At 42.6% G+C, this 15,591-nt stretch overlaps 1 protein-coding gene across 3 annotated transcripts in view; it reads left to right on the top strand.

Annotated features, from left to right (window-relative positions):
• COL14A1 (collagen type XIV alpha 1 chain) overlaps positions 1–15,591 on the top strand; it is a 513,241-nt gene that overhangs the window by 192,211 nt on the left and 305,439 nt on the right. For all 3 annotated transcript variants that reach the window (XM_085605041.1, XM_085605042.1, XM_085605043.1), the window contains 2 exons: positions 10,143–10,304; positions 13,556–13,707. In XM_085605041.1, the coding sequence (XP_085461167.1) occupies positions 10,143–10,304; positions 13,556–13,707 (314 nt within the window). The remainder of the gene's footprint in view (positions 1–10,142; positions 10,305–13,555; positions 13,708–15,591) is intronic.

Raw genomic sequence — 15,591 nt, 5'->3', positions numbered from 1 at the left:
AACTCCCACTAACTATACTGTTCTTTTTACATTTCTGTAGTGGCCCCTTCTTGTTTTCATTACCCATCAGAAGCAGAGGTCACTGTCTTGCCAGAGAAGGGTACACATAGAAAGAGAAGAGAAGGAAATGAACAGAGTAAGAGAAATGAGGAGAAAATATTCCAATTTCTCTTACGTGGAATGGTGAAAATCCTAGGTGCACTGGATTGATTTTCACTAGTCCACTAAACATCAACAAGTCAACTTTAGCATTTCTTTTGTCCAATGAGAGGAGCAGGCTGGTGTCAGGAAGTGTTCTACATATGCACAAACAGGCCTATCAGGGACTACAAAACCGGTTTACAGATGGCCTTATGCCCAGCATTCTCCCATTATGTCAGTCTCTGTACCTTTCCGGAGACGGATGCTACCAGTCACTTACATTTATAGAACAGAAGGTTTCTATCACCCAATTGACCTTGATCCCTTTACATTGCAGACAATTTCTTATGTTTCAACATAGGTTAGTGCTCCAGTGATATGACTCAAGGGCCTTCACCAGACAATCTACCTCCGCCTCTTTCCAGGAGCTTCAAGTGTTCTCCAGGTGTCATAAGCATTAGGGAAGAACATTACTGAGAATAATCAAAGCAATACATTTTATATCTTGGATGCTGCCATTGCCGTAAATTGGTTGTGGTGGTTCAGCAGTAGATACTTTATCCGTATGACTTTATAATGCTTGAGCCCAAGATGTGATCTGAAACATTTAGAAGGATGTATTCAACTTTGGAATATGAATCATTGACTCGTTTCCTGGGCCTCGAGGAAGAATCCAGTGACTGTATCCTAGCCTTGGTAAGACTGTAATGGATTTCTGAAGAGAAAATGGTGTCTCTTAAGGGTCATGGCCAGTATGACAGGAATGGGATTGCAAACTGTACAGAAATTCCAGGTGATCCTTGTGACCGGGTGCCTGCCAAGTACGGGCAGCGTAGGTTAGGGGCAAGTGGTGCATTGGTAAGAACAGAGGCCATTAACACTGGTCAATAATTTTTAGGATTTTAAGATTGTTGTACGGGGCAGCTTGAAGAAATTTAGTGACAAATTGTGAATTTGTGAGCACACATATGGTCAGTAAAATTGTTAAGAGGTTCGTAGTATTGAAAGACTACTTTAAATGTGGGATAAAAAAATTGCCTGCAGTCTTCTGATTGAGTTTGCAAAATATTCCCACCGTGCAACTCGGACATTGCGAGGTACCCAGGACCTGGGAGGACTCAGTAGGAATGCTTTGCAAACTGCATCACACCAGCCATACACCTGTTAAATGTAGTTTGTATGTGTACTACTAATTTTGTGGAGGCAGAACTAAAATTGTCCCTGTGACATGCTAGCGGGGAGGAACTGGCCCTTGCCCCCTTCAATTTCCCCACTTTGACTGTCTCCTAGTCTACATCGTATAGTATTGGAGCATCGGAAGAGGCTTGCAAACCTTACACTGATCGAGTTCACCAGTGTGTGCTGTGGCTATCTCCGAAGTTCAGTTGCATGGTATTAGTGACCTTGCTGTGCCATGTGTTGGCTTATTGGGTAGATTCGTTTTTATGAATGTTTACTGTGGTACTACCTCATTCTGGAATGGAGAAACCTGTCTCGTTGAGAAGTGAGTGCATGCCCTTTGTTTCTTCAAAGGTGCACTACATCTACTGCCACTAGTAGACCCAATGTACCCACGCCTCTCACATACTTCCACAAAATCCTCTGAGTAAATGCAGAAAGGCAAGCTTGGTATTCACCACTGGCTTACTTCTAGGATTTTTGGATTGTGCTGCATCGGGGCTTCAGTTTTTTTGGGCGCATTATCCATCATATTTTTTGTTCATTTTATATTTATATTAACATCAGTTGCAAGCATATTGACAAACTCTGCTGAATATACATTACACAAAATGGTGCACAAGGTGTAATGTGAGTGATGAGATAGAGCATTGTAAACACAGAGTGATCATCGCTCCCTGAGTGCTTGAGTTGCCGCACTGATGAGATGCTAAAGGATGTGCAGCTATTGTGAAGCTACAAATATGGTGGGGCAGGTTCTTGTGAAGCTGTTTATGCAGGACACCACCTTCAATTCAAGAGAAATTGGAGGTGAGGGCCAATGGCATGGGTTGATGATGTAGTACTGGGTTTATGGCCAATTAACACTTTTGGGGGTGTACTGGAAATGCTATGAGTAATATAGGATAGCTCCATAGACTGGTGTGAATATAGTGTTAGGAGTTTATGTTGACCATGGTGTCTCCAGTAAGACAGTGAAGAGAAGCTGGCACTAATAAGGCTAGCACAGATTGCTGGATGACAGACTGTTGATCCAAGTAGAATTTGACTTTGAGGAAGGTCTTGAACATGTTAAGCTAGCAGTGTTGGGTGAAGTGGCAGATGATATGATGCACATCCGCCACGGTCTTGCAGTCTTGAAATGGACCTTGAAATTTATGCCCAGAGGTGAAGGGAGAATTTTGTCAGCAAGCCATTTAAAGTCTAGAGATATAGTAATTTTTTAGAGTGTGTGGTTCTTGGGATAGAGTATCTTGGTTTCTCCAGGAAATGTCAAGGACTATGTTACGTAAGTGCATTGGGCGTGTAATGGGCATTGATGCTCATTTTCTGCACCACCTGGCCACTTCCACAATGCAGATGGAACCACCGAAGCTTGTGTGGCCCCTTTTGTAATGATGATCGTGCACCCATATAATAACTACACAAACCAACCCATGAATATGAGGGAACAGCTCTATTCCTGTACCCTTGAATGGGAGCAGTGGAGTCCAAGAGATCCTCTGCTGGTGGGTTCAGTCTCACATGGCATCGGTCTGTGACGGGGGAATCCCTGAAACCTCTCGGACGGTGCCACTCCACCTGCAGCGACAAAGTGGTGGTAAACCACCACACCATAGGTCACTCCAATGCTGTCACTAGTGAATTTGTGCCTGCGCTGGGCACACACATTTTTTTTTTAATAATTTGGGGCTCTGCCCCAGTCTGTGCCAGGAACACCCCATAGAGATGCCTTGTGGGGCAGACCGGGGGGATGTGTTGCTGAAACACCTGTAAATTCAAACAGTCCCGCCCTTTCGTTCTTCTCTCTCCAACTCTTCGTCATCTCAGTTACACAGCTCATGAGCAGTCACGGGTATTAGCAGAGCGACTGTCTGAGAGGCTTTGGTGTCCTTTTACAAGCGATAGATCTGTAGAGTGTAGCAAAAAGGAATGCCTGAATGTAAAATATTTGCCTTTTGTCACAACATCTAGTTGATGATGTGCCTAATCTTTGTGTAAGCTTGTACACTCTGTGTCTGCCTGTCAGGGTTGATTTTCATGCCTTCTCTAACTTGGAAAACGTCCAAATCCTCGAGCACCCACTGTCCTGTGGGCCTGTGCACATTCCTTATGCAGTGCTTGTACTTTTTGAACTTTAACTTGCAAAACGCTTTGAAAATCGAAATAAGGAAATAATGATGGTTGTCCTGCACTTGTATAGCATGCAGCTGGTAATAATAATATGTATATCTTGAATACCAGAAACCATTATTTACAGGTACTTGAATGTTAAATCTGATTATTACTCTGTCCTGAGGCAATGCAATGGAGTGGAAGCAAAGGACCTGACCCTTCAGGTGACCCTGTCAAAGATATCAAAAATATTATCGGGGTCCAGCCGTATCGCATTGCTGGAGGTCATGAGGGGCAAATTCTCCCCATCACTGACTTCTGGCAGCGAAGTTTTACTGGGTAAGGACAGCAGTTTATTAAATAAATTCATCACAAGGATATGCAAATGCGTCCTCCGGCTGCAAAGTCTTCATCCGCTGCCCAGATTAGGTTAGAACTGGGCCTCTTCGACCAACGGGCAGTCGCTGGTGGTGCCTACCTTAACCTGTGTCCCAAGCTGCGGGGGCAGGGCTGGCTGCCTAGAAGCATTGCTATGCACCGAAATCAGCTCCAGTGCGGCAAGTCAGGCGCACCATCGGTTCCTTGAGGGCTGCCAGCAACTTTTAAATGTGAATGAACTGTGGGCCATTAATCCGAGTCAATCAGCATTTAAATTGGGTGCCACAAAATGTGTCCGCCTCTGGTCACATCACTCTGACAGAGCCGTCTTGGCCAAATGAAAGCATGCCTGGACAATTATCAACACGTACCAGTCAGCATCCCCCGGCCCCAGCCATATCTCACCTGTACGTATTCGAATCACCTGATGGCAATATTTATGGCCCTCAGGCTGGGGGAGTGCCTGTTTTTAACGCAATTAGCCAGGTGTCGTCAACCCATGGAGGAAACATCTTACAGGGGTTGCGGCCAGTGTGCAGAAATGTTTGTTGTGTGCCTCTGCCCAGTCTTGTTGGATGAGCGCAAAAAAGTAGGAGCTATTACTTGCCAGCTGCCCACCTTTGCACCTTCAATCCAGATAATATCTTCTTCATCCAGCTGACCAAACTTATCTCCCAAGCATCCAACATGCTCAGTCAACTAGGGGCCATGTTGGGGGGGCTCTGCTCCCACTTCTGGCGTACCCCCAGTAGGCCAAACCTAGTTCCCTTTGTGAGTTATCAGTCCCTTTTTAGGTCTCGGCCTGACGAAAGCAGCACATGTGTTGCTCTCGCCATGCGAGGGCTTCTTGGAATCAATACGGATTCTGAAGCCGTGTCTCGGCTCCGCCTGCAGGTTTCATTCGTGCGCGTCGTTTGGCGTCACAAATTATGCTAAAGGCAGTGCAATGATTGCATCGGAGGCATGTCAATCACCCCTGGTTGCCACCCTGTCCCCTTTTGGCCCCGTCCATCGGGTGTGTGGTGACGAAGTACAGCGGCAATAAAGTCACTTGCGCAGGATCACAGGAGTGTCAAGTTGTCAGAGGGATGAATCCGGGATTAAGGACAGCTCGATACTGATTGGAAAAACATAGTGCATACGGAGTCACAAAGGAAACTGGCCTCGGCCGGTGCGTCATGGTCTGAACGTCCTGCTCAGTTGGTTCATGACCTGAGCTCTGTGCGGTGTGCTTCTAACTGGCAGAATATTTCAAGTCAAAGTACCACGCTGTGCTTTAATGGAGAAGAAGTGAGTTCTTAAGCTGAATGCGAATCTTCCATCGGACATGCCATGTCTATTACCACGGCGCTGCTAACAGTACATTGTAATAAGCAAAGCACGCACGTGTTGACAATTGTGGTTTGGAGAGGGCTCGCCTTCCAGCACCGTGCAGCAGTTGTGCTGGTTATCCTGCAAGGCCTGGCTGATGCCGGCATGCACTTTCTAACTGGGATGCCAGCCAGCTGACGTGGTTAGCCTTCGGTCAGATCCCTTAGTGCTTTTCTGCGTGGAGTGTAAATGTACACGCCGAATACTACTCAACTGCAAGAGCTTTGTAAGCGAGCTTAGTTTGGATTCCTCAGTCTGTAATCGTAGTTTAACGCTTTGTTGAAGTGCTGCAGGTCATAGGTCACTTTTTGTTTGCTGCTTTGCTTTTTTTGGTGTCAAAAACTTTAAGTTCGTGGCAGTGGCTTGAATAGCTTTTGTCACTGCTGATAGTTCAGCTTTCTAGCTCCTGCACTCGTTGGGGTGGGTTACAGACGCTGAATCGCGGCTGTTAGTCATGTCCTCGGCGGAAGGAGAGAAAGCAATAGAGTTACCTCTGATGCCGCCTCTTTACTGTCCTGTTCAATGAGCTGCGGCCTTGACGGTATATTCTTTTGTGCTGCAGCCTTGACGGTACATTCTTTTGTGCAGTTGTCATGCGGACATCACCAGCACTTGTGACTGTTTAATTGACAAATTCGTTAATTGGTTGTGTACACCTCCGATTAGCTTTTTCGTGCTTAACTTGCCTGCCCGATAAACACAGGAACTGTTGGGTTCTTGTTCTCTCCCAGTATGTGTTTGAATGCTTTCACCACACACAACAGGACCAAACATGGATGTATTCATGTGAGTATCTATAGCGCTGTGGGCAGGGCTTTAAGTGGGATGAATAAACTGGGGGGGTCTCTCAAAGAAGCGTGTTCAATGTAATTAACCCCTTCGGTGCTCATGACGGAACGGTTCCGTCATGAGCCACGGTTGAGCTGTGCTCATGACGGAACCGTTCCGTCATGACCACGCCAGCGCAAGATTCCGTCAGCACAGCGGCGGAATTTGCGCAGCATGGAAGGGGTTAAGGGCGTGACTTAAAAACATATAAGCTAAAAATCTGTGCTTAGCATAGTGTGCCGCCCGACTTGTATTTGGCTGTTTGTCATTGCATCCAGATATGATACAACAAGCAACATCATACCTACAAGAAGTCAGGACTATTGGCTTTGTCAATGGTTGTTAGTTGCATAAGATAAATAAGCAGCAACAATGACTTGTATATAATATTGAAAATGTTTCCACTTAAAGCCCTGGTGACACCACGACAATGTTGCTGCTCCCTGAGTTTCAAAAAGAGAAGGGAAACCCAGAGAGAAAATGACTCTCTTTAAAGGATTTCCCATCCCCCTACAACGCTCACCTGGCATGAGATCATGCCATAACTTCTCCTCTAGTGAGAAGTGAGTAGTGTGAGCGTGCACATGATGTGCCTACTGTCACTGCAGTCCGGAAACAAGCATTAAATGCAATAGGTCTCGCCTTTCATTAAGTTAAAGCTATTTGCTTTGCTATACAATACCATTAGCAAAGCAAATGGCTTTAACTTAATCAAAGGTGAGACCTATTGCATTTTCAATGCTTGTTTTAAAAGTATTGTTCGTATTTAAATAGTCTTTGTGTATGATATAATCCCGATCATGAGTGTTTTTTGTCTACTTGCTGCTATATCCTTTGCACTAGCTCTTGCGGGTCTTCTTAGCCCACTAGCAGACCACTGAGGTGTGTGTTTCCAACTGGCATAAGTGGGTACCTGCGTTAGGCATATTAGAATAATTACACTTTATCTTTTTTAACCTGTGTTGATGTTCTAGTTGTTTTTTCAGGTTCTTCTTCGAACTAGCACTTGATCTCTATTGGTAAAAGTGTTTAATGTTTTAATTAGATCCCTGTCTACACGAGCATCTTATCTTTTAAGCTAAAGTGATTTGCTAAAGTAATTTCGGGTGATGTCATTTTGATGATGACTGTTGTATTAGCACCTGTGAGACTTTTTTTATCATTAGCAAATCAGTGCTGTGTTCCTTTTTTTAATAACATTTTTAGTGGCCCTTGTGTTAGGCAAACTCGTTCGATAGCACCCTACACGTAATGTACTGATGTTTTAGTTCTTATGTTAGGTTCTTCTCTTTATTAAACAATTGTAAAAAAAAGACAGGTCCTGCTAATTGTCACTTAGTTCTTGGAATAAATGTCCCAAATTGAGATGCAGAGACGTCTTCTTATTTCCTTCGGCCACACGCCACATGACTGGGACTCAAAGTATTAGATATGTGCCTTGAAAAAGCCCTTGGCTGGATAACCACATGGGCAAAACAAGTGTCGGCTGTTCCTTTACTTGTATCACTGCACTCAGATGATTGGAAATAAATCATGACATTTTGCATATGGTCTCTGGAATTTGGGACATTTATTCCAAGAACTAAGTGACAATTAGCAGGACCTGTCTTTTTCTACAATTGTTTCTTGATGTCTGGTGGACCTTTGGGGTGTAACCACCTGACAGGTTATCCTGCATCTGCACAGCGAATTAGGGTCCTGACTGGTTGCACGTGAACGCCACTTGCTATACACCCCCATAATATATTATCTTCTCTTTATTGGTAGCTTAGTTTTTGTTTTATAAAAGTGACATTGCACTGGAACAAAAGCCTTAGTCAGCTGTACTGTTTTAAGCTGTGTGCTTTTTACCTATACCAAGAGTTCCCCCGATGTTACAATTCTTGTTCGTAATTGTAATGGTTTTAATTAACCGTACACAATAAAAGATATTTTAGGCTTACTCTGTCAAATAGTGCTATTTTATTTACTTTGAGAGATTTAAAAGCCAGGATCATTTATTTTTAACAAACACTATATGACGAATATCTTCAGTGATGATCATATCAATCTAAAAAAGAGACTCCAAAAATGTGTATATAATAAAGAAAACAAGGTTCTCCCCTAAGGAGCAAGTCAGTGTACGGAGAGTCCTTTCAGCTTCAGCATGGACAGAGAAATGGGACTTGCAGGGACTTGCAGTGCGCTTTTTAGGTTTCGCTGAGCCAGCGCATGCGCTGCTCTGCGAGACATTTAGTGTGTGGGTTTTCAAAGTGTTGCCACAGGCTTTTGGTGGCCTAAAGCTTGCGTGCACGCGAGCGTGCACGCGTGCAGCCGCCATTTGTCTTTCGATTGCTTCGCTCACCGCGCTTGATCGAAATCGCAATCACTTTCACTTTCGAGCATGCCTGAGCAGCACTTTCTCCACCCCCATCCTCCCATAAGTATAACAAAACAACACGCCTTCCAAAAAACCGAGTGAAGTCACAACCCTCGCTTGAATTATTAACTCATTGCAATCAGCACTTGAAAAGAAGCAATAGTGTTCTTCCGACTGCAGTTCGGAAAATTAACTCGGGGGCTACCTTTCCCCCACAGTGACCTGCGTGAATAGTGACGGATTACAGCATTAACTGCCCTAGCTTTCTGCTCACCGCTCTTAATGGTTTTTTGGGTGAAAGCCCCGGCTTCTTCACACAGGGAACCCCGCTGCTCTGACTGAAAGTGCTGTTCGCTTCCAACTAAATCGCACAATTGAAGAATCAGACCACCCCCTACCCAACGGGTTGAATAATTGCTCCACATTGACACTGCAGCACACGTCCGCTCGCCTAGCAAATACACATCGCACTTTTGCATGCTTGTGCTTGTTTGTTGTCGCGGTTTTGTATAACAAGTAGCAGGTCTTTTGGGCTGGGAGCGCTTTCCAGTGAGTGCCCCTTGAAATTATTGTTACAAAAACGGGCAAATGATGGCTTGACAGAGCAAGGGATATTATCTGTATTCAGGGTCGTACTCGGACAGAAAATAACCAAAAATACTAAAAATTGGCAAAACAAAAGTGGCCTCCATTAGTCAATTAGGAATCCAAACAAGCATTGGCATAGCCAATAGGTCTCGCTTTTTTGACCTTATAAGTATTTAGTTATGCAGCACAATATCCTTGGCGCAATAACATCAACTGTTGCATGGCTAAAAACTTATAAGGTCCCAAAAGCGAGACCTATTGGCTATGCCAATGCTTGTTCATCCTGCGATAGTGTATACGTGTGCCATTACCGATTGGGACAGGAACAATCTACCCCAGACAATATAGCAGAAAGTGTTCATGGAATTAAGAAAGTGACCCGGGGAGTAGTTGAAGCATGTCTTCCACGCATGGGGCATTGTATGGGGCCCCTCAGTAGGACTGGTTGTGTAGGCTAGGCGAGGGAAAAGACGGAACTGCATTTCAGTAAGATGGGCGTCTCTATTCCCTCATTATGACTGGCCGAGTAAATAAGCTGGATTATCTCCACGCCTGGAGTTACCAATACAAGACCCATTACAAATTGGACCTGAGGGGCCACTAAAAAATGAGTAATTACCTAATTCTGGAACCAGTTCCCCTGGTAATTCCTCATTTTCCCCAAGCCAAAACCTCTGTGTGAAAGTTAAGAGACTGCGGTGTTCCGGCAGAACTCATAATTCTAACTGGGTCATTAACTACTATTAATGGCCCCATCAGAATTAAGGGACTGCTTGTAATGAGTGCCTGAGTAGTTAGGAAGCACTACACGAGTAATCATTTCTTGAATAGCTTGGATCTTACTCCGAATAAGGCCTTTAGGATACAGTATGTAATGACATTATTGGCCTGTTTGAATTTTTTATAAAAATATTGTTATATGGCTTAATATTCTTTGATGAAACGTTTTTTATATTTGCTATAAAGAATGTTTATATTTTGGTGCTTGAGAATTCGTAAATGAATTTATTTATTAATGTCTGTGTTATAAATTGTTATGGTTTCCATGAGTCTATGACAAAAATGTACAGCATTAAGAACAAAGATATCCCACATTGAAATATTAATGGAAAAACGTATAACAATGCTGTTGTTTCCTGTAAGACAAGTGTTTTACTCTCATGTGTCCTTTGCTAAATGTAAGGTGTGAAAAATGCTGACATAAACGAACTGAAGGAGATCGGCTCAGAGCCTCATAGCACCCATGTCTACAATGTGGCGGATTTCAACATCATGCACACCATCGTGGAGAGCCTGACCAAGACCGTGTGCACACGGGTGGAAGAACAGGAGAGAGAAATACGAGGTAAGACCTTACAACTCATGTGGAACATTCTGTACCAGACAAACCTGACCGATTGTTGATGGTTTTCCAATTACTTCTGTTGTTGAAGGGAAACAGCCATTACAACGAGGTTCTTACCTCGTTGTTTCTTTACCACACATTTTTTTTAGCATGCATATTTTTACCTCGTGTATGCCTTTACAGCGCATGCCTTTACCACGCATTTATGGTAAGTTGGGGAGTATAGGGGGTCTCCCCCCACAAATACATTGTTTTGATATATAAAAACAAAGAATGCGTGGTAATGGCATGCGTTGTAAAAGCATGCTCGTGGTAAAAACAGGCATGGTAAAAAATGCGTGGTAAAGGCATACAATGTCTTTAACTGCGTTGTACCGCTTTACAACCGTTGTTGAAGGACTATTTAATAAGTTAGATTAAAGTCCCAACAAGGTTTACAGTCTAACTGAGTTTTAAGATCTGAAATCAAATCGATCGAATCCCATCGCCACTCTGGAGTCTGACAGTCAGAGCCATCAACTCGCACTCACTATGAGTGACACTCACTCATTTGGAGTGTGGGTTGAGCTGTCACTTACAGTACGCTAACTTTCACACTGAGTGAGAGGCTAGAACTTGAACTTCAGATTTGACTAGAGTCTTCAGGAAGCCATCCCATTATGGGGGAGCCCTCTTACTGACCCCCTTCACTTGAAAAGGGGAGCCACGTTAGACACATCAAAGTTCTGCTCCTCTACTTTTGCAAGCAATGAGGCTATTTTAGTAAAAGCTTGATTATTATTTTTTAGCTCTGGATTGTAAATTACTTTGTAAACTCATCAAATATAATATATGTACACCGTTGTTTCAAATTCTGGGGTTTGTTTGAGGTGATTCACTGGGTTCTTACACGGAGTTTACGTAACAAGTGATGGGTGAAATTGCCTCCTATTGCCCTTCTCCTGTGGCTTCGGAATGTTCCCTGTTGGTGATTTCCCTCCAGATTTTCCAGTACTAGGCCCATTAGAAGCTGGACTGTCAGGGTCCTCTAAAACATAAGCAACTACTAGGGAAATCATTAATTCTAGATCCAATTGCCTAGAGGAGATTGACAAGGTGGAGTCCCGCCACTTCTCTGCCCAGCCCTTCACGTAGGCAGATCTGCTGCCTTTCTGAATGAATGAATAAAACATATGAAGGTCCTAATTATCCAAAAAGGGGTGTCCTGGGGCTACATCACAAAGTTGGTCTAGGATGACCCCAGTATCTTGGGGCCCGATGACCAATCATGTAGGCTTCTGTTATCTGGACATCTTTTATGTAATACTGTTGATGCATAACCTGTTTGGTACCATTGTAGGTAGTCAACCAGTAGAAATTATGCAGAAACTGTTTTCTCATTTTATGCACCACTGCAAGTAATACGTAATATGACTCTAAGATGTTTAGAAATGTGACTAAAAGGAATATATTAAGGGCAACTGACAGCAGTGTATAAAATGGCCTTTGGCGATCTACAGCGCTTATCCATCAAAATGCCAAATTAGGACAATGCGTGCACAGCACTGTGAGGCGTACTTTATATTAACATTCTGTTTAACAGCATTCATGAATAAGAAATATTTGATTGTGCACAGTCCAGAGCAGTGTGTAATATAAGCACGTTTTATTCCTTTTCAAACTGCAGTGTACACAAACCACACAAATTCCTTGATTGTACCCAATTTTTTCCACTATAAAACATCAACTATTAATGTTTTGCCATTTCTTTGATGTGCTAATGTTCACATTTTCGAAAGGTTCTGGTGTCAAAATCATCTGGACTGTAAATATAGGCTTAAAAGAACCTCGCCTGCTCACCCAATATGGAACTTACTTATCTGGAAGAATTTCTCCTTCTAAAAATGCCAACAGTTTGATCCCAAAATATGGATTAAACGTCATCTTGGCTTACTAGACTTTACAGTTGTTCCTCAGTTAGTCAGTTTGTTGCTTTCTTCTTGTTTTCAACTTTATTTTTCTTTCAACATAAAGTTTATGTCGGCTCTAAATGAAACTATTTAAACTCAACAATTGCTCCTCTACATTAACTAATGCACCCTGTATACAGTAAATCACACAAGATGAAAGCGATTTGTATATTGCATATTGCAAACCAATTATTAAAAGAGCCATTTCAAAATACTTTGAAAATTAATTACTTACAAAAAATAATTGTTTTGCGCAGTCACTGCACAATTCAGTGTTCAGGGTGGCCACGCCTTTTCCTTAACCAAATTAATGCAAAATCTCAATCCAAAGGAAACACAGGTAAAAGACTACTCCTTGATGTGGGCACAATACAAACATAACATGGAGGCCTGCACCTTATCCCTTGCTGTGTAGACAGAGGAGTTGTCATCATTAGCAGGAGTTGTGTCTTTATGGGGCGGCCAAGGACTGGAGGATAAGGGTCATTGGAACAGACTCATGAAATACCCATTTGTCAAAACAAGGACTGTCAGCAGTAGCGTGTGTCCAAAACAAACCATTGAGAATTCACTGGCAGCAAGAACACTTGGGGCCTGGAACTCATCCCAGAGAACACACTGTTTCATGGGATTAAAACTACTTATAATGGAGCCGGACGGGCACATTTCTTTTTTATTAATTGACAATCTTCAGCCACCTCATCTCATTCAAACAATTGGGTTGCTTCAATGTGCTACTTTATTTGTTATATTTTGGGGTATTCGCTGGTATGCTAGTGGGGTTAGGTGCCAGCTCAATGTTTTCTAGTGAGATTAGAATAGCTATGATCGTTTTAGGAATATATGTAGCTGGAATCAACATCAGCAAGATTGTTCATCAATCTGTCTGTGGAGCTGGAAGTATCCTACACATTCATCTAGTCAAGGGTTCTGTTGTGACTGCGTTGTAGGATTGTTGTTCTTGTAGGCATTCTCGCAAGATTTACAGGGTGTTCTAGAACCACCAGGGAACGACCAAGTGGCCCAACATTTATATTAGTGTCGTAAAGGAAATTAGCATAGTAATGGTTTTTGCTTTCACATCTGAAGTCCGAACCTAATCTTCTTTGGAGACAAAATCTAGTTATACCATGCAATCAATATGTATGGAGACAGTTTCTCCAGTTTACATCACGATGTCCAGGTAAAAAAGTGAATCCCTCCACACTCCTGCCTAAAGTAATGCAGTTTGATTATTTTCCAAAATAAACCCAGAATTATTATAATGTCTTATTAAGTTTATGATGCTATCTGTTTGCTTAGGTACATCGACTGCCACCATGGGGGCCCCTACAAATCTGGTAACATCTGAAGTAACCGCAAGAGGATTTCGAATAAGTTGGACACATGCACCTGGAAAAGTAGAGAAATACAGAGTTGTATTTTATCCCACTCGAGGAGGCCAACCTGAGGAGGTAATCAGTGTGTGACTCAAATATCATCTACTCTCACATGCTTAAAAGAAATGCTCTAACAAACACCGGCAACTCATATTCGACACATATGGCTTTGGGAAGCACAGGTGGAGGTCTCATGATTATTAAAGAATATCAGTTGTTACAACACGTCATTTATAATGCATGCCCTTTTTTACAGCATTTTATAACACGTTGTTATTTAAAATGTGTTGTTTTACAACATGGTATTTTATAACATTATGCATTATGACAACTGATATATTATCTACTGGCGGTCGCCTGTAGATAGTTATAGTTAGGACCGTGTTTCCATAGGAAATCTCAAAATTCTATTTTGAATAACTTTGGCGCCAGTTGACGAATCTTCGCGAAATTTTCAAAACTAATGGGGCGCTCCGCTCAGCTCCTACCCTGAAAGTCTCGGGGGGATTCGTCAAGCAGGCGGGCGAGAAAAAAGGGGGGTCCCAAAACACGTTTTCCCCATGCATTTTCCCATAGGACCTTTAGTCGAAGGTACAGCCCGAACGGCTGAACAGAATTACTTGAAATTTGGCAAAGAGGTAGTCCTCAGGTCAGGGAAGTGACTTTTGCAGGTCTGGTGTAAATCTGTTCAGTATTTCCTGAGAAAATAGCATTTAAAAGCATATCAATATCTATACGCGCGCACCGTGCGCGCACCCTGCCGTGCGCAATTCTGATTGGTTGTTAGATGTCGGTATACATTCGAATCGGTCGAAACCAGGAAGTGTCGGCCGCCATTTTGTCTCTCGCAGTCTGAGGGGGTGAAAAAAAAGGTGGAGAACGTGAAAAGGGGCAGAGTGGACAGTTTCTGACCCCCTAGCCTTGGTCAGGGGGTCACAGAAGGACCCCCAAGGGCGAACAAAATTTTTTTTTTTTTTTAAATCGCGAGGTGCGCGCACGGTGCGCGCACGGTGCGCGCACGGTGAACTGTGGGTGCCCACAGACCGCGCACGGTGCGTGAAGCGCAATGTGCGCGCACGGTGAAAAACCTGAAAATAAATAAATAAAATAAATACATAACTTAGCATTTAAAAAACCGTACAAATTCACTGAAAAAACCATAGGTTTCACACACGTTATAGTTACGAATTAGCATTTAAAAAACCTTGCAAATTCACTTAAAAAACCATAGGTTTCACACATGTTATAGTTAGCTGGACATTTCACTCGTAAAAAACCAATGAAATTCCCCCGTTATAGTTAGTGCAGGCAACTATAACTCACGCGACCGCAATCCTCTGCTGATGACGTCAGATATTACATCACTGATGACATATGTGTCTTTATGAAAAATAAATATTTGTAATATATGTATAGCTAAAGATTAATGGAAGAAGACATGGGTAAATAAGTGTCTAAATACAGTGATGTAATATCTGACGTCATCAGCAGAGGATTGCGGTCGCGTGAGTTATAGTTGCCTGCACTAACTATAACGGGGGAATTTCATTGGTTTTTTACGAGTGAAATGTCCAGCTAACTATAACATGTGTGAAACCTATGGTTTTTTAAGTGAATATATATATATATACATATACATATATATATATACACACACACTTGTATATGTACATAAACATATATAGGTATGTGTATATATATATATATATATCAATATATATATATATATTTCCCAGCAATTTGAAAAAATACGTGGCACTCTCCTTGGATGATTCAGCTGTTTATTCATACCATCACTCTCCTCTTCCTTTGATATATATATCAGTTGGAGGAGTTTGGAGGAGGAGAGTGATGGTATGAATTATCAGTTGAATCATCAAAGGAGAGTGCCACGTGTTTTTTCAAATTGCTGGGAAATATTTTGTGAGAGAGGTCCTTCTCTCGCCGTGAACATCAGCT

This window comes from Triturus cristatus, chromosome 5_1 (genome assembly GCF_964204655.1).
Source record: "Triturus cristatus chromosome 5_1, aTriCri1.1, whole genome shotgun sequence".
Taxonomy (NCBI): domain Eukaryota; kingdom Metazoa; phylum Chordata; class Amphibia; order Caudata; family Salamandridae; genus Triturus; species Triturus cristatus.
Note: the sequence above shows the minus strand (reverse complement) of the source record. Positions and strands in the feature narration are given on the sequence as shown.